The 19,770-nt window shown below is 43.4% G+C and overlaps 1 protein-coding gene across 3 annotated transcripts in view; it reads left to right on the forward strand.

Moving 5' to 3' along the window:
- Positions 1-2,008: 2,008 nt before the first annotated feature.
- The window catches only part of LOC140195245 (sphingomyelin phosphodiesterase 2-like), a 57,428-nt gene continuing 39,666 nt past the window's right edge, over positions 2,009-19,770 (forward strand). The window contains exons 1-4 of one of the 3 annotated variants that reach the window (XM_072253276.1): positions 2,025-2,055; positions 5,911-6,142; positions 6,252-6,329; positions 17,711-17,807. In XM_072253276.1, coding sequence (XP_072109377.1) covers positions 6,286-6,329; positions 17,711-17,807 — 141 coding nt within the window. In that variant the 5' untranslated portion in view covers positions 2,025-2,055; positions 5,911-6,142; positions 6,252-6,285. Of the gene's footprint in view, positions 2,056-4,428; positions 6,143-6,251; positions 6,330-17,710; positions 17,808-19,770 lie in introns of those variants that run through there. The other 2 variants (XM_072253275.1, XM_072253277.1) reach the window with 2 other exon arrangements.

The raw sequence follows: 19,770 nt of genomic DNA on the forward strand, positions 1-19,770 counted from the left end.
ATAGTCCTAGAACACTGAAGATTCAGCAGCCATAGATATAGATCAGTATAGCACAGTACGAGCCCATGATAGTGTGGTGATCAGAGTCTCGTGTCTGAAACTCAGGTAGTTTGGACTTGGGGGTGGGGGGGAGTACGGAACCATCTTTATCTGGGTCACAGTAAAGAACTCAACACGAAAAATCATTTTAAGGGCATTGAATGGAAAATAAAATTGTGTTCATTCTCCAGCCCATCTTAAAGCAGTGTCTTAGTGAACTTTACCTAACAGATAGACAGGATTGTAATTTAATATATGCCTAAAGGAGGTCACTACATTGAGAGTCAGCGTAGATTTTGTTCTCTATTATCCAACTTACTGTTGAGAGCACTAGTTAAGGAGTCATTCTGTGATGAAATTTTAGTCACGTATTCACATCAGTTGTCTGTCATATTTCCTGTAAGAGTTTACAGATCTGAGATTGTTGTCAGAATCTCAGATGGAGATGAGAGGGCGTACAGGAGTGAGATATACCAGCCAGTGGAGTGGTGCTGCAGCAACAACCTGGCACTCAACATCAGTGAGAGTGAAGAGCTGACTGTGGACTTCAGAAAGGGTAAGACAAGGGTACGTGAACCAATCCTCATAGAGGGATCAGAAGTTGAGAAAGTGAGTAATTTCAAGTTCCTGGGTGTCAGGATCTCTGAGTACCTAACCTGGTCCCAACAAATCAATGCAGCTATAAAGAAGGCAAGACAGTGGCTAAATTTCATTAGAGGTTTGAGGAGGTTTGGTTTATCACCTAAAGCCCTCGAAAATTTCTACAGAATTTCTACTGTGGAGAGCATTCTGACCGACTGCATCACTGTCTGGTTGGGGGGGGGGGGTTGCTACTGCACAGGACAGAAATAAGCTACAGAAAGTTGTAAAATTAGTCTGCTCCACCTTGGGTACCAGCCTCCGTGGTACCCAAGACATCTTCAGGAGTGGTGCCTCAGAAAGGCAGCCTCCCCCATCACCCCCATGTCCCCTTCTTATTCCTACCATCAGGGAGGACGTACAGAAGCCTGAAGGCACACACTCAGCAATTCAGGAACACCTTCTTCCTCTCCGTCATCCGATTTGTGAATGGACATTGAACCCATGAACCTCACTTTTCTTCTTATTTCTGTTTTTGCCTTATTTTTAGTTTAGCTATTTAATATATACACACACAACATAATTGATGTACTATTTTCTATACTATGTATTGCACTGTACTGCTGCCGCTACCTCAGGAAATTTCACGACCCGTGCCAGTGATATTAAACCGGATTTTGATGTGTTTTATTGTGTATCATTATTTCTACCTTGCCCCGACCTGATGATTATAGTGGTACAAAATCAGTGAATGGCAAAGATAGATCTGCGCAATAATGCTGCAGATGCTGGAAACACCGCAGGTCAGCCAGAGTCTGAGTTGGGATGATGTTTCAGGACAATAGACCTGAGACTAGGGAAAATTCAGGGTAATAAATGTTTTTTAAAAATTGCAGTGAGGAAAGGGGGAAGTAGAGAAGTTGCAACGACATTTTAAATCAGCAATGACAAAGAGTGTCCATGATTTGGTAAATCAAACCTCTCGCTCACGGTGAGCAGCGAACTTTCTCCCAGGCTGAACCCTTGTAACCAAGGCAACACAACCATCAAACCTGCGGCAGCCCAGAGCCGCTCCTGCGCGAAGCATCTCGGGACTTGTAGTTCAGGCCTCCTATCAAGTCCAAGTCAGACTCACTCAAACAACATCAACCGCCAAACGCCAGGGCGGAAGATCCTCTGGATGAACACTGGGATGCTGCATCCTTTGCTGGGATACAAGAGAAGGGTCTCGGCCCGAAACCTTTCGTTAGACCTTTTCACGGATGCCGACTGACCCGCCGAGTTCCCCCAGCTCTTCGTGGGCCGTTCAGCTTGCGAGGCTGCATTAGGGAACTACACTACCCAGGGGGCGTAGCGCGCAGACCGGAAGCTGGGCTGCTGCTAGTGGTGACAATCAGCTGCGGCCCCGGCAGGACGGTCCGCTCGGAGCAGCGCACGGTCAGTACTGCGGTCCGGCTGGGAGGCGGGGGGACTCGTGCATCGGAAACGTTTTGTTTCCGATGCCCGTGAGGGGCCGGGAAAGCGGTAGGAAAGGGCATGAGGCGGTCCTCGGGCAGTGGCTAGCCTCTGGGCACCGGGTGTGGTGGTAAGCCTGTTTGCTCATGGTGAGCGATGCTCAGAGACCTCAGCTCGACTCGCAGGGCAAAGGGACAGATGTACCGTCAACACTACCGACTGTCACCTCGCAGACGGCGTAGCTCTCCCCACCCTCAACCTAAGGGATTGGGCTGGTTGTTTTTTTTTCTTAATGCATCGTTGCCAAATTTTGCATCTTTTTCCAACGCACTGCTGTCAGTATTAGCATTATTTTCCAATCTATTGCTGTCAGAGTTGCCATCCACCCCCCCCCCCAGCCCCGTTTCCGGTGCCCCCTGGCGAACGTGATTTTCAACGAGAGGTCTATGGGTAGATGCTGCCGCATGAGAGAGAGAGAGAGAATGCAAAACGTGCAACGATTTTGTGTGCAGTGACTGGCGATGCTGCATCCTCATTTTTTGGATAGGCAATGTATGGAAAAATAACAGGAAGTGTTTTAATACTGGTATTCATATAACGAAGGACTGTTTTATGCTTTATTCTTATCCTTAGCTGCTAATGTTTTACTTGTCTTTGCTTTGCCATTTTGCAGCAATGACTGACCTTTGAATCAGCGTTTTTATTGCTGCCGAACATATTGCCTTGTGCAGTTGCCTAGCCTCATTTCAAGGTTTAGCCATAGAGGAACTTTGTAGCTTTGTGGTTTGCCAAGTCATTAAAACCTGATGCTAGAGGTTTTGTTCAAAGTCTGAGTTGACAGTTTCCTGCCAGGACCATTGTCTGAGTGCTACAATTGTCATTTATGTCTCTGGAGTAAGTAAGGGGAGGTCAGGCAGGATTCTATTCCTTTAGTTTGAATGTGATTATCAATTACTGGTGATCATTAGGTTGTGCTGGATTATGATGCATTTCCCAGTCAAATAACTTTTCAGGGTTTGTGTGAGATTTAGGTTTTAGAGCCAATTAATATCCATCAAAAGAAATAATATCAGAAATGTCAAGCTTGATTCATTAATAAAACTCGCTTCTGAGTGAGCATGTTATGGGTTCAAAACCTACACCAGACCATATATTCCAGGATGACACTAGAGTGCGGGACTGAGAAACTGCTTCATCCTCAGCAGGGAAGACTTACAAATGAGATGTTAGGCAAATGACCTATTTTCCATATTGTTCGGATCAAAGAGACCTTGAGGTATTATTTCAGAAAAGGCTGTGTTGAAATATCTATCCATCGGCCAAGACTTATGCTGTGCCTAAATTAATAACAATGCCTCCCGCCTCTTAGAACAGTCAGCACCTTTCAAATAGTGGATCTTCAGTGTTCTTGGTGGCCTAGGGGATATGAAAGATATTATTTCAATGGAAAATTCTTAGATCTACAAATCATTCTGACATCACTTCATTATAAATTCCTCTTTTTTTTTAAATTGGTGCCCGTGTACTATTCAAATATAGATCCTGTAGCAGTATTTGAAGAAAAGTACAGAAGTTCTGCTGGCATCCTCAACTAATATTTGTTCCTGCATCTATATCAATAACAGATTGCAAGTAACAGTCCACAAATTCTTACTACAGCTCAGCCCAGTATGCACTTCAAAAATACCCAGTTGGCTTTGTGATCACTGATGTAATAGCAGGTCTTTTTTAAATTTTCTGATATGAAATTACTGACATATCAAATCATGTAATAGACTGTGAGAACATTTCTTTGCTTTCATGTGGTTCCTTACAGTTGTCATAGCAGCGAAGGTAGGGGGGATGAGCTCTGATGACCTATTAAACGCTCCCAGTGGTCTCAAGTAACCTCTGACAACCAAGTCCAGTTCCCGGCCTTCCTGTGTGGCTCAGCCTGGTGGAACCGTTTCTACTGACAGGAGAAGGGGCAAAGGCGGATTACTGGCACCTTAAAACTGGTCACTCCGGCCAGATGGGGCTCGTCAGCCGTGGTTGGCAGCTCATCTAGGAGAAGGAAAACTCTGATCTCAATCCCCCACTGCCTTGCGGCTGCACCCGCTCAGGGGGAAGGTTTCGGGAGTAAACCCTGAGAGAAGAATCTGGAGCTGGGTTCCCCAAGCCAGGGCAATGTTGAGTTCAATGCTGACCGGCAACTCTTGTGACAGCGCTGGTGCCAAACTCTATCAGTCTCTGCCGTTCCTTTGGATTCATCGGCTGTGTAGAGAGAGGGAGCCCGCTGAAAGGGCAGCAGTTTGCTCTCCATATCGTACTGCCCTGACTTATGCAGCAGGCTTGCTTATCATGTAGACAGTTGGGACACAATATCCACAGTCAGCCCTGACCAACGGGGGGCTGTCTACTTTCACATGACCATTCCGTATCTTTAACCAAGAGCAGAATGGGAACAATTGGTTTACATTGTATTCTGGGGAGGGAAAGTCTGTCCTTGGTCATCATGTTCTCAAAACCTTTCTCAGTATTGCTGAAGATTAAAGCTTTTGACAGGATGTTTTTTGTCAGAGCAGAAACTGACATGAATGTAATCTTGGGCTCCCTTCCAGCGGGCCCAAGGTTAAAGAGAAAAATGGAAAGTAATGGTGTGTGAAAGGCAGACCATTTGTAACAACTGGATACTTGTCGGATGTGAAGATTGCATTTGCTTGATAAAGAACCATGACTTCCAAGATCTTGTGCTTTAAAAGAGGGGGAGGGGTTCCATTCTTAAAACCAGAGTCTTAAAGAAACTATCTTTATGATTTTATATTAAATCTAGGTATAAGTTTTGTACACTGGTTTGATGTAAGAAGTACTTAAGATGATTTGTTGAAGGCAAGTACGGTTATGTGTAAAGACTTAGTTAGAAGGTGAGAAGTATCCAACAGACTGTTCCTGAAATGGGTAAAGGAATTTCGGAGTGGCAAGCAAGATGCTGGAAAAACATAGCAGGTCAGGCAGCATCTGTGGAGGGAAATGAATAGTAAATATCTCTGGTTGAGACCCTTCATCTGAACCGCTGTTTGGGTGTGGAAAGAACGTTACATGTGGGGAGTGTGCTTTGGTGATGAACAACATTAATACAGTGCTGTGAAACCATTTTCACTGTAATTGGGAACTTCCCTACGGCCAGAGTACCCTTGTGTCATCCTTTACTCTTCTTCCTCCCTTTCTTGGGCAGTCCTTTGGAGGTGAAGATGATTGACACTGTACAGAAATAAGAAACAGTGCCTGTTGCTAATAATCTGACTTGCAAACTTGAGGATTGGCAGGGACATATAATCATTCCACGATGTTTGGAATGACAGTTACCTAGAAATTGGGATTCATGACACTCTTTTCAATGCCTTCGGAAGGACAGCTATCTATAGAGAAACGGAGTAGGAGCCAGCGATTGATTAGCATTCATGCAGTGAAGAGCTAGGAGCTGTACTGTATGTGCCTGTGTCAGTATTAAAGTCAATACTGTACTGATGATGCTGTAGAAGTCACCTTGGCATGCCTGGTGATTATATCTTTACCAGCATCTGTCCATTGTATGTGTGTTTTCCCTGTGGAATCTTCCTCATTCATTAGCATTTTAGGATCACAGTCTGAGATCTCTGATGTTCCTCATGCCTCTCCAGTTCCTCTTCCCTGCCGTCCCTTAAACGTGCTGTTCTGGAGGCTGACGTTTTGTTGATTGGATGTGGCAGCTGTGATAATTGCAGTGTTTATGCTTGGGCTTACACGGCCACGATTTACTTTTATTTTTTGGTTGAAAGCCACATTAAACTGTTACACACTTGTATTTGGGTGTTGAAGATGATGTGGTGGTGATGCTACATGCAAGTCTGAACACACTGGAAAAGGACAAATCCGCTTCTGAGGCAATTAGAATTCTGTTTTCATAATTAGGAAAATATTAGAAAGGTGAAAGTGAGGCTGTGGTATTGAAAGATAATCAGGGTGAATGTACTTATATTTCAAAAATAAATTTGATATCGTTTTCAAGGTGCATTTTAAATGGAGGGAAGGGGGAGAGATCCAGCATTCGGTGAGTATCACTGTGAGCTGTGAAGCCACATATTTGTTCCATCTTGCATGCTGTATCAGATAAACAGATTGCATATGCTTCAGAAGTGCAAACATCTTGTTTTTTTTAGTGTCTGTGAAGTTTGTCCTTGTTAACCTGATACCATGTCGCAGTCTGCAAGGTTCAGAGTGTTCACTCTCAATTGCTGGTAAGTCACAGTCTTTTACGGTTGTTAACAATACACAACAAAACTGTTCAAAGCACACCGTGGTCACTTCAAAATGCTGTGACCATTTCTCTCTCCTGCATCAGTCTTGTGCTCGATGTATTTACCCCTTGCATCTTCCTGTATAGTTCTGCCTATTAAAAAAGGAAGTTTATAAACATTTTAATCCCATCCCGACATGCCAGTCCATGGTCTCCTCTTGCGTACTCACCTCTACATATTCACCTTTTGAATCTTTGGTGGTTCCACTTAATATCAGAGAATGTATACAATATACAATCTGGAATTCTTAATCTCTGCGGACATCCACGAAACAGAAGAAACTTCCCAAAGAATGACATAAAAAACGTAAGTACCTACAGCCCCCTCACCCCCCCGTACACAAGGAGCAGCAGAAATATCAACCCTACATCCCTCCTCACTGATTCCAGCAGAAAGCACCAGCACCCCCACCACCCACCCTGCAGGCAACAGCAAATCACCCGGAGAGAGACAATGGTCAACAGGTCCATCAGAAAACCACTGTTCTACCTATACCCTGTGATTAAGCATTCTTTACAAATTTGGCTCCAGTTCCACAATTTTTTTAATCTTAAAACATTTAAACTTTGTAGTTTAATTTATCGAAATTACTTTTTTAAACCTTCTTTGAGTGATCCAATTTTTTTACTTTGGAAAGATAAAGATATTAATTCTTTTTTGGATTTATTTAAAGAGGATAGATGGACGTCTTTTGAACAATTAGTTGATAAATATTCTCTTTCATACTCACACTTTTTACAATACCTTCAAGTTAGACATTTCTTACAAAAATATATAATTTTCCTTATATATTGGAGGCTGGCCTGTTAGATACTATCATGAGTATGAACCCTTCGATGAAGGGTTCTATTGGAAGAATTTATAATTTATTATTACAATGGGATAAGTGTCCTTTATTTAAGATTAAACAAGATTGGGAAAAGGAACTCAGTTTGACTTTTATGACGGAGGATTAGACGCGGATTCTGAAGCTGGTTAACTCTTCTTCGATCTGTGATAGTCATTCACTGATTCAATTTAAAATTGTACATCATTACCATTTGGCGAAGGAGAGACTGTCTAAAATATTTCCTAATGTTAATAGTTATTGTGATAGATGTAAAACTGAGACAGCTACACTGACACACATGTTTTGCTCCTGTTCTATACTGGAACAGTTCTGGAAGTCAGTTTTTTTCGACAATTTCTAAAGCACATAAAATTAATCTACAACCTAACAAATTAACTGAGCTTTTTGGAATAATTCCTCAAAATATCTGCGGTTTCTCTTTGTCTGACCAACGTGTTATTGCATTTGTTACATTGATAGCTAGGAGGGCCATTTTATTGAAGTGGAAGGATACATCAGCTCCCACTTTGTCATAATGATTCCCTCAAGTGACGCTGTGTCTTAGTTTGGAGAAAATTAGAAGTCAAACCTTTGAACTTTTATTTGATTTTGAGAAAAGATGGGGTTCATTTGCTCATTATTATCATTTGAGTTAATTTATAGATTTCCTCCACGATCTAATTGTAAATTTTTAGTATATTTTTTTTCTTGCTGGCGGTTTGATGTTTATCTTTAGAAGCTTTTTGTATGATGCATGGCTCCGGGTTGTACACCTACTGGGGTTTTCTCCCCCCCCACAACTTTTTCTGCTTAGTAGGGTTTTTGTATTATCACCAAAATTTTTCAATCCTTAAAATAATGTTTTTTTTTCCTTGAGACATTGTAAGTGTTGTTTACTTCGATGTACTCGTTATTTTTGAATAATATAATAATAATAAAAATATTTAAAAAGAAAAGAAAACCACTGTTCTCCACAAATGGGGTCAGTCAGTCAGTGTCTGTCTGTCTCCCTCTCTCCCCTCTCTCTCCCCTCTCTCCCCCTCTCTCTCCCCCTCTCTCTCCCCCTCTCTCTCCCCCTCTCTCTCCCCCTCTCTCTCCCCCCTCTCTCTCCCCCCTCTCTCTCCCCCCTCTCTCCCCCCCTCTCTCCCCCCCTCTCTCCCCCCCTCTCTCCCCCCCTCTCTCCCCCCCTCTCTCCCCCCCTCTCTCCCCCCCTCTCTCCCCCCCTCTCTCCCCCCCTCTCTCCCCCTCTCTCTCTCCCCCTCTCTCTCTCCCCCTCTCTCTCTCCCCCTCTCTCTCCCCCTCTCTCTCCCCCCCTCTCTCTCCCCCCTCTCTCTCCCCCCTCTCTCTCCCCCCTCTCTCTCCCCCCTCTCTCTCCCCCCTCTCTCTCCCCCCCCTCTCCCCCCTCTCTCTCTCCCCCTCTCTCTCTCCCCCTCTCTCTCTCTCCCCCTCTCTCCCTCCCCCCTCTCTCCCTCCCCCCTCTCTCCCTCCCCCCTCTCTCCCTCCCCCCTCTCTCCCTCCCCCCTCTCTCCCTCCCCCCTCTCTCCCTCCCCCAAGAGGTAACACTCTTTCCAAAGCGAGAGGGAGACCAATAGCTCTCTATTGCAATGTTACAGTTTGAAACGTCTTGTACAGTTGCAACATTTTGGTCCATGGCCTCCTCTTACATATTCACCTTTTGCATCTTCCTGTACAGTTTTGCATATGAAAAACGAAACTTCTAAAATGTTTCAGATAATTGGCAAAGGGCCAAAAGAAAGATAGGTTATTAAGATCTGAATAGCATTGACTGCAAGGTGGGTGGAAGCAAGATCAATATCATAAAAGCAAAAGATTATGACATTTTTAAAGGTGCTGGAAATACTCAGCAAATTTGACAGCATCTGTGGAGAAAGAATCAGGACTACAGTTTGGTGACCTTTCATCAGAATCTACTGAATTTCTGATATAAAGGAAAACACTGTTCCTCTGCGCAGGTGCCACTGATCTTCAACATTTTCAATTTCTATTTGAAAGCAATGCAGCAATGGCTTTGACAGAGTATTTAATGTGTTCTTCTATGTCAAAATTTTGAAAAGTACATGGAAAAAAAGAAAGAAAAAGTTTGGGGAGAAGTGAGATCAGTTGGAAAGCTTTCAAAAGCACCAGCACAATCACAGTAGGGAAAATAATTATTTCTATACTGTAGTTCTGTGAATTGCTGTTTTATTATAGTGTGTGTCAACATCACTCTCACTTGATTAGATCACTCCCACAGCATTGTCCAACCCCACCCCAAAGTGGCAAGCATCAAGAATAAGGATGACGGTAAAACCGTGAAGGAACTGTATCACATCCAGTTTCCCTTTGAAGTTGCCCACCCTCCTGACCCGGAAAGGTATCATTGTACTGTACCTTCATTGCCCCAGAACTCCCCAATCAGCTGCACTGTGAGAATTTGTTCACCATTGATCCAGCACAGCAGCTCCTGACCACCTTCTGAAAAGATGGAGAAGAAATGCTGACCTTCCCAGTGACACTCGCATCCCGGGAAATGTCTGATATATGAAACATTCGCAACAAATGCAGCAACACAAACAGTGCAAGTCTGCTTGTAGTTTTGGGGGATGGGGTGAAAAGTTTGAACACCATTCTGTAACCCGTTGCTGTACTGCTTCCATTTAAAACCAATTGATGAGTTTTGTGTGCGGTTACTGTTCAAAGTACATCACTGGTGTTACCTTGTTTTAATCTCAAATTGCACAGAATCTACAAAGATGAAAGATTAGCTTTATTTGACACTTGAACTTTGAAACATACAGTGAAATGTGTTGTTTGTGTCAACGACCTACACAGTCCGTATATGTGCTGCGGGCAGCCCGCAAGGGTCGCCATGCTTCTGACACCAACGTAGCATGCGCACGACTTCCTAACTCTTAGCCATACATCATTGGAATATGCGAGGAAACCAGAGACCCTGGAGGAATCCCACGACAAAATTACAAGTCCTTGTGGAGAGTGGCGGGAATTGAACCCCGATCACTGATCACTGGTATTGTAAAGCATTGCACTAACTGCTGTTCTACAGTGTCACCCCACTGCTAGCACAGTATGGATTTGGAAGTGGTTTACTATTGTCACATGTACTGAGATACAGTTAAAAAAAAACTTTGCTTTGCATGCCATCCATACAGATCATTTCAGAACATCAGTACGTTGAGGAGCCACAAGGGAAAAGCAGTAACAGACAGCAGAATATAGTTCGACCAATCCAGAGAAGTGTGGTGCAGGCTGACTATAAGGTGCAAGAGCACAAATAAGTAGATTGTGAGGTCAGGAGTTCGTCATTAATGTTCAAGAGTCAAATAAAGCTGAAATTGAGTCTGCCGTTGTGTGCTTTCAAGCTTTTGTAACTGCTCCACAATGGAAGTGGTAGGAGAAGGGACTATCCAGGATGAGAGAGGTGGCTGCTTTCTGAGGCACCGACAAGTGCAGGTACGCACAAAATGATGGAGGAACTCAGCAAGCCAAGCAGCATCTATGGAAAACAGTACAGTTGACGCTTCGTGTGTTGCTCAGATTTCCAGCATCTGCAGATTTTCTTTTGTTTAAGAAGTGTAGACATTCTTTTTCAAATTTGCTCCTGCTCCATCTCGACTACCTGCTGCCTCACTTCACATCACCTCTTTAAAATATCTTTTATTCCTATCTTCTGTTATGTTGTTCCCCATAATCCATCTCAGAATGGCAATTGGCTTTATTATCACTGACATGTATGTTCTGAAATTCATTGTTTTACGGAAGCTGTACTGTGCAAAGACATTTTTTAAAAATACAACAAATTACACAATAAATAAATAGTGCAAGAGAAAAGTAGTGTTCAGGGGGCCATGGCACATTCAGAATCTGATGGCAAAAGGGAAGAAGCTGTCCCTACATCAATGAGTGTGTTATCCAGCTCATCTGCTTCTCTGGGCAAAGAGCAGGTTCCGTGTGTCAGAGATGCTTTGCGTGAAGACGCTCCTCCTTGGTGGATTTACTAATGACCACTGAATAGTTTGGAAGATTCTGCTGTTTAACCTAGTCCCTGGTTGAGTTGTTCAACAGAAAGCTGTCTCACAGCAGTTTGAAAAGAGAATGCAGGACGTGTACCTATATATTCTTTAATTGCTGCTGAATTGATGATTCGGAGAAGTGTAGCATTCATCTTTAATTCAATTGTGAAACCATGTTGTTAAAGGTAGGAAAGGTGACATCTTTGCCACTTACCTTCCATGAGTAGCTGCACATTCTATGTACAGAGTAGGGACCAACTGCATTTCTAGTACTATTGAATTACATGAAAATTTGCAGTGTTACTTGATCCTACACGTTTTCATAGAGCGACACACACACAGAATGCTGGAGGAACTCAGCAGGCCAGGTAGCATCTATGGAAAAAAGCGCAGTCAACATTTCGAGCCGAAACCCTTCGGCAGGACAGAGAAAAATGCTGAGGAGTAAATTTGAAAGGTGGGAGGAGGGGGGAGGGAAACAACAGGTGATAGGTGAAACCTGGAGAGGGAGGGATGAAGCAAAGAGCTAGGAAGTTGATATGTGAAAGAGACAGAAGGCATGGAAGAAAGAAAAAAGGGGTGGGAGAGGAGCACCAGAGGGAGACAATGAGCAGGCAAGGTGATAACATGAGAGAGGGAAAAGGGGATGGGAGATAGTGAAGGGAGGGGAGGCATTACTGTAAGTTTGAGATATCAATGTTCATGCTATCAGGTTGGAAGTTGAAGGATTGGTTTTTATAGACTTACTTTTCCATTACTTTTGTCATTGTGTGGAGACTAGTTTGTACAGAAGATTGACAGTCCTGAATTGGACTGTAGGCTGATTTCTTGCTCCATTTTCCCTGTTACACACTGCACCAATCCCCAAAAGGGGACCTATAGATCAGACTGGGGGACACATCCATAGATAATCCAAAGTTGCAATGTAAGTTGATAAAGAGGTTAAGAAGGTGTATGGTGTGTTGACCTTCATTATTCGGGGATTTGAGTGTAAGAGCCACGAGGTAATATTGTACCTTTATAAAACTCTAGTTAGACCACACTTAGAGTATTGTATTGTGTTGAGTTCTGGTTTCCTCATTATAGGAAGTCTGTGGAAGCTTTAGAGGGTACAGAGGAAATTTACCAGGATGCTGCATGGATTAGGGACCATGTCTTAACGAGCTGGGGCTTTTCTCTTTGAGCGAAAGAATATGAAAAGTGATTTGATAGAGGTGTACGAGATGGTGAGAGGCATAGATGGCGTGGACAGCTAGAGGCTTTTTCCCAAGGCAGAAATGGCTAATACAATGGGGGCATAACTTCAAGGTGTTTGGTGAAGAATATAGAGAAGATGTCTGAGGTAGGTTTTCTTCCCCACAGAGGTTTGGGTGCATGGGACTTTATAGAGGGAGGTATATTTGCAACATTTAACAGACTCTTAAGCACATGGATGAAAGAAAACTGCAGGGCTATGTGGGAGACAAGCTTTAGATTTATCTTAGAGTAGGTTCAGGATGGGCTCAACACTGTGGACCAAAGGTCCTGTATTATGCTGTACTGTTCTATGTTCTGAAAGTTCACACTCTAAAGCTGTGATTACCAGTCAACTTTTTGAAAATAAATTTGCAGATGGGCTTTTAGGTAAATCTTCAGAAAAACGTGTGATGTGAGCCATTCATGGTAGCGTCCTGCATTTGTCAGAAGAGCTGCCTTTAAAAAAAAGTTAAAAAGGAATCACTGCTTAGCAAGAACTTGCTAATGGAATTCAACAAGGGGATCAGGAAGGATGTTTGAATACTTGGTACCTCTCCTTTTTGAATGCTGTTTAAGAACAGCCAGTCATAGTTTCAGTCTGCGGACTCATCAGCCTGGAGAGTTCTGTTCCTATTACCACCTCCCTGCTCATCCTTATCAACAGCCACCTCTCTTATTTATTCGGAGATACAGCACGTTAATGGGCCTGCACCACCCAATTACACCTATGTGACCAATTAACCTATCAGCCTGTACGACTCTGGGACGTGGGAGGTCAGGGGCACTCGGAGGAAGCACACACAGTCACGGGAAGGGCGTAGAAACACTCCTTACAGACAGCAGCAAAATTGAACCTGGTTCCGCTAACCGCTGTGCTTGTGTAACAACACTGATTGAGTTTTCTCGATTTCTTTGTAGTTAGTTGCTACTGATAGTTGCTTTCTGTCATGGGTGCTGGAGGACAAAGTGTACCAAGAATCGTAGGATATTCTGTAACCGTAACTGAACGCATAAGGGATAGAGTGAGACTGCAAGCAAATGAATAACAACCTAAGCATCTAGCAATGTCCCTAGATCCTGCTCAGATCAGCTGGTGGGGAATATACAGATACTTTTAAACACTTCCTACTGCAGTCTGAGATTTGGCCTGCTTGAGGAACACCATTATCATCCTGGTACCTGAGAAAAACCCCGGTGGGCTCTGATACCCACCATTATGAAGAGTTTTGCGAGGCTAGTCAAGGAACTCATTAACTCCAGCCTCCCAGCCAACCTCAACCCACTACAATTCACCTACTACTGAAACAGGTCCACCCTAGGTAGAATACAGGAACAGGCCATTAAGCCCACAGTGTTGTGCTGAACCAGCTGAACAGTAAATCAAAAACACCCAACGACTAATTCCTCCTACCTATGTCATGTCCCTATCCCTCCATCCTCCTTGCATCAATGTGCCTGTCCAAACGTCTCAAAAAAACCTCTAATACATTTGCCTCTACAACAATACCAGGCAACAGATCCACGACTCTCTGAGTAAAAAAAAAGGACCCCTCATACCCCCCTTGAACCTACCCCATTTAACCTTCAGTACATGCCCTCTGGTATTAGACATTTCAACCCTGGGAAACAGATGCTCTCTGTCCACTCGATCTCTGCCTCTTATAATCTTGTTGACCTCTGTCAGATCTGCCCTCAGCCTCCAGCACTCCAGAGAAGACAACCCAAGTTTGTCCAGCCTCTCGTGATAGCACCTGCCCTCTGAACCAGGCAGCATCCTGGTAAATCTCTTCTGCACCCTCTTCAAGGTCTCAGTCTCCTTCCAACAAGTGGGGTGACCAGAACTATATGCAATACTCCAGATGTCGCCTAATCAGAGTTTTGTAAAGTTGCAACATAACCTCGTAACTTTTGAACTGAGTGCCTTGACCAACAAAAGCAAGCATTTCCGTAAGCCGCTTTAACCGCCCTAGCAACCTGAGTAGCCACTTTCATCGAGCTATGAACTTGGACGCCAAGATCTCTCTGCTCAGCAACACTATAAAGGATCTTGCCCTTAAAAATGTACTGATTCCTTGTATTTGCCCTACAAAGGTGCAACACCTCACATATATCTGGGTTAATCTCCATATGCCACTCCTCTGCCCACATCTACAACTGATTTATATCACACTATTTTTTAGCCAGTCTTCTACGCTATCCACAACTCCACCCATCTTGTTATCAACTGCAAATTTATTAACCCACCCATCTCCATTTTCATCCAGGTCACTTATATACATATACAAACAGCAGAGGTCCCAGCCCAGATCCCTGCGGAACACCATTAAATACAGACCTCCAGCTCACTTAAGTCCCTTCAACCACTACTCTCTGTCTTCTGCGTGCAAGCTTGTTCTGAATCCAAACAGCTAATTTGCTAGAGATGCCATCTCCCTAGCCCTAACACATCGCTGGAGCATCTCGTCGGTAAGGACATCTATGTTAGACTATTTCTTATTGACTCCAGCTCCATCTTCGATACTATAATTCCAACAACCACATCTGCAAACTCCTGTACCTGAGACACCTCCCTTTGCAATTAAATCCTTGACTTTGTGACCAACAGACCACAGTCAGTAAGGATGGGCAGCAACACCTCTGCCAACTTTGGTGTGACGTAGGTTGTGTCCTGAGGACCCTACCTTACATCCTATGCTTTCAAGACTGTGTGGTCAGATTCTGCTTTAATTCCATCTACAAGTTTGTAGATGACACCATGGTATTGGGTTCTATCTCAAATGAGTCGGAGTACAGGAAAGAGATAGAAAGCTTAGTGGCATTGTGTCATGACAACAGCCATTCCCGCAGTGTCAGCAAAACAAATGTCAGCTGCTCATTGACTTTAGGAAATGGAGCAGCACACACATTCCTGTTTACATCAGTGGTGCTGAGGATGGTAGGCTGAGAGCCTCAAGTTCAAAAGAGTGACACCACTTTCGCCTATCCTGGTCCAACCACTTAGATGCCATGGCCAAGAAAGTTCACCAGTACCTCTACTTTCTCAGGAGGCTAAAGAAATGTGGCATCACCCCTTTGATCCACACCAGATTTTATAGATGCACCATAGACAGTATCCTGTTGAAATGTATCAAGGCTTGGTGTGACGACTTTGCCCTGGATCACAAGGAACTGCAGACAGTCGAGGACACAGCTCAGTGCACTATGGAAACCAGCCCCTTCTCCATGGACTCTGGCTGCACCTCTCCCTCCCTCGGTAAAGCAGCCCACGTAATTGAAGACCACACCTCCCCCTGACATTCTGCCCTGTCCCTCTCCCAGTGGGCGGAAAATACAAAAACCTGAAAGCACCTACCAGGCTGAAGGACAGATTCTATCCTACTGTTGCAACACTATTGGAAGATAAGATGGACTCTTAACCTCACAATCTACCTTGTTACCACCCTGCACCTTACTGTCTGCCTGCTGTGTGTTTTTTCAGGAACTGTAACACTTCATTTTGCATTCTGTTATTGTTTCCATTATTATAACTCAATGTACTAATGAGATGAAATGACCTGTATGAATGGCATGTAAATCGAAGTTTTTCACTGTACCTCAGTACATGTAATGATAATAAACCAATTTACCAATTTGTAAAATATGTGGGTGGTGGGGCGGAGATGCGTCTCTACCAAAGGAGGTGTAAGGTGCACCTTCCCTCCGCTAGCCTGCAGGTCACCCTTGGGCAAGGTGTAGTACCTGTTTAGCACCTCTCCCCACCCAATCAGGGTCACATGAAGCCATGGGAGCAGCTGGTGCACATCACAAGTCCTGGTTATGCAACCACTGACACCAGGCAGACAATCTCTGAAGGCTGTTGATGACAGCTGGAGTCACCCATCTTGTAAAGACACTGCCCAAAAGAAGGCAATAGCAAACCACTTCTAGAGAAGAATTTGCCAAGAACAATCATGGTCATGGAGAGAGCCATGATCGCCCACGTCATATGACACAGCACGTAACGAACAAAGGAACATAGAAAATGAGCATTAGGGCTGTGGGCGCTCATATGTAGAATAGGCGGGTAGGACAAGCAAGAGTGACGGAGGGATTCTGATGAAGGGAATAAATTTTGTTTTGGTAATGTGGAAAAACCTGAATGTTAGAAATAGTTATAAACAGTTGAAGAATAAAGAACAAATTCTTAGGCTAATAATCTTTAATAAGCTTTAATTGTGTTAAAGTGCTTCCTATTAATTAAGGTACTTACGTTCAACTCTTTACGATTTCTGGCAGTTAATACTTGATCAAACAGTTGAGGAAGGTCACGGTTCCATCCGCTATATTTGCAGGGTTATCTTGTCAACTGTCAGCCTGGCGAGAATGTAACCCTTCGGCCGGATAGGAAAATGGTTAGATAAGATTCCTAACCAAATGGCAGGTCAAATTCCTGGACCTTGTCTCACCTAAGCAGCATAGTGATTAGCACATGGAACTGTAGTGCCGGCATTATGGTTGGGTTTCGATTCCTACCGCTGTCTGCAAGGAGTTTCTTCTGAGTGCTCCAGTGTTCTCCCACATTCCAAAGAAGTACGGTTAGGGTTAGTGAGTTTTGGGTATGATATGATGGAGCCGGAAGTGTGGCAACATTTGCACAATTCTCACGGATTTGATGTGATGCAAAACGATGCATTTCACTATGTTTCAATGTACTTGAAGCTAATCTTTAATCTTTGAGCCCTAGCAGGATAGAGATAGTGATGATTATTGGAAGAGTCTAGCTCAGGAATGAGTTGCTCAATGGTACAATAGTTTTATTGTAGTTTTCTCTATTTTCTGCAATCTGATGGGCACTTGAATGAATTGATGAAGGACAGTCAAAATTGGCATGCTGTGGTATTATCGGGTTTAAAAAAAAAGTTCCTCTATCAGTTTCTCTTTCATGATCTTTAGAAATGTCCAAAGCACAACAACCCATAAAACGTAATCCTCCTTGGGTATGATCTAAGTGGGGGAATGGACTCCTGAGGCCAGTCCCACTACAGTTCGAGATTTGGCATGTTGAGAGTAGCACCTCTAATTGACCTTTTGGTTTCTCACACCTGGTTTAAAACCTACCTGTATGTTTTGCAGAAGTGTACATTGTTGAGCTCAGCTGTTTTTGAAATAAAAGTTGTCATTGCAAAAGCTATTGAAATATACTGAATACATAATTTGGTCTCGCTGTGCCTTTCTGCTTGTTGCAGGGGAATCCGCTACCTCAGCAAGCTCTGCAGGGAACGCTATGAAATGATCGTGCAGTTATTGAGTCAGGAGAAGTATGATGTAGTCCTCCTGCAGGAGGTAGGTTTCACTTCCCCACTATTATCCTTCCTGCTGTGTTCAGCGACTTTGCCAAATGTTTGCTCTTCTGGTTTTCGGTCAGCTGCTTGGAATCTTTCGTGGACGATGGAGACAAAATTGGAACAAATTCCATTTAAAATCTCCTAGGATTATATCTTAAGTTGTTTGGATCTATATAGAGGACTGTGCAAAAGACTAAGAGATATATATATATATGTGTGTGTGTGTGTATATACATATATACACACACATCATATATATCTATATATGAATATGATACCTAAGACTTTTGCACAATACTGTGGTAATTTTACTGTGCTGTGGCAGTGAAGTGATGGGATGCAGTTTATTATTTACAATGTTCTCAAAGAGAAAAAACCCCATTGAACAAAGATAGACCATCTGTCCTCCAGCACCCATGACAGTAGCAATTAACTTCAAACATTTTCCAGCATTGAATAACAATGACAGTTGTACTGTACTTCTAGCAGTACTCTGGGCTCACCAATTCTTTGGGTAATTCAGTAAGAAGTTTGAGCTGGATTCTCCTGGATCCAGCTGCCTGCCTACCTTCTCCACTTGGTGGCATGAATCTTTTGTTGGCCAGTGAAGCTGAACACCCATGCACAAGGCTTGGATGTTCAGCTTCAAGCATCACTAACAAAGCATGGTAGGCTGTGAGAGCCTTGGACCTCAGGCACTGGGTCCAGACCCCAGAATGGTCAGACTTCTTTTATCAGCTTACGATTGTCAAAGGCCATTAGAACTGCCGCCAGTTGTCTCAGAATCAGAAATGTGTCAGAGCTGTTCAAATGCTCTCAATTTTATTTTTTGCTGAAATAATTAATAATCAGATTAAAAAGAAATTTAATTAAAAACAGTGTTTGAAATCCTGGGTATTAATAAAAATGTTAAGGTAGAGTAAGTAAATGAAACTGGTCATCCACTCAACTCTATTTACCGGTTCGTGCACCCTATTTATTTGAATGGATCTCTGCTTCTTAGGTTAGATATCCTTGCTATAGAGTTTAGTGACAGGATGCTATGCACTAGTCCCATTCGTGTGTGTGTGTGTGTGTGTGTGTGTGTGTGTGTGTGTGTGTGTGTGTGTGTGTGCCTCAGCTAGACTCTACTGATTCCAATGGCAGAGCACCTGTAGGGTGACTCCCATTTCTCTGTGGGAGTGTGGAGATGTAATGGCTGGAGGTGAGCAGTGGATGGTGGACAGCATCTCTCCAAATTGCTGCTGATCTGACCCTTGTTTTTAATGCAGGGCTATTTTAGTTACATCGTCTGCTTCCAGTTAGAATCGTGGAGTCACAGAGCACTACAGCACAAAACCAGGCCCTTCGGCCTATCTAGGCCATGCCAAATCAGGCCACACCTGGACCATAGTCCTCCACACCCCCTCCCATATGTGTATTTATCCAAATTTCTCTTAAGTGCTGAATTTGAACCCACATCCACTACTTCCACTGGCAGTGCATTCCACACGTATCACCCACTGAATGAAGAAATTCCCTCTTGGGTTCCCCTTAAATATTTCACCTTTCACCCTTAACCCATGGCCTCTAGTTGTCATCTTAACCTACCTCAGTGGAGAGAGCCTGCTTGCATTTACCCTATCTATACTCTTCGTAATTTTGTATACCTCCATCAAATCTCCTCTCAGTCTCCTACGTTCTAGGGAATGAAGTCCAAAACTATTTAACATTTCCCTATAACTCAGATCCTCAAGTCCTGGAAACATCCTTGTAAATTTTCTCTCCACTCCTTCAATCTTACTGATATATTTTCTATAGTTGGTGATCAGAACTGCACGCAATACCCCAAATTAGGCTTCACCAACTTCAACATAACATCCCAACTCCAATAGTCAGTATTTTGATAAATGAGGGCCAATGTGCCACAAGCTCTCTTTATGAGTCTATCTACCTGTGATGCCACTTTCAAGGAATTATAA

Source organism: Mobula birostris, chromosome 3, assembly GCF_030028105.1.
Source record: "Mobula birostris isolate sMobBir1 chromosome 3, sMobBir1.hap1, whole genome shotgun sequence".
Classification (NCBI taxonomy): domain Eukaryota; kingdom Metazoa; phylum Chordata; class Chondrichthyes; order Myliobatiformes; family Myliobatidae; genus Mobula; species Mobula birostris.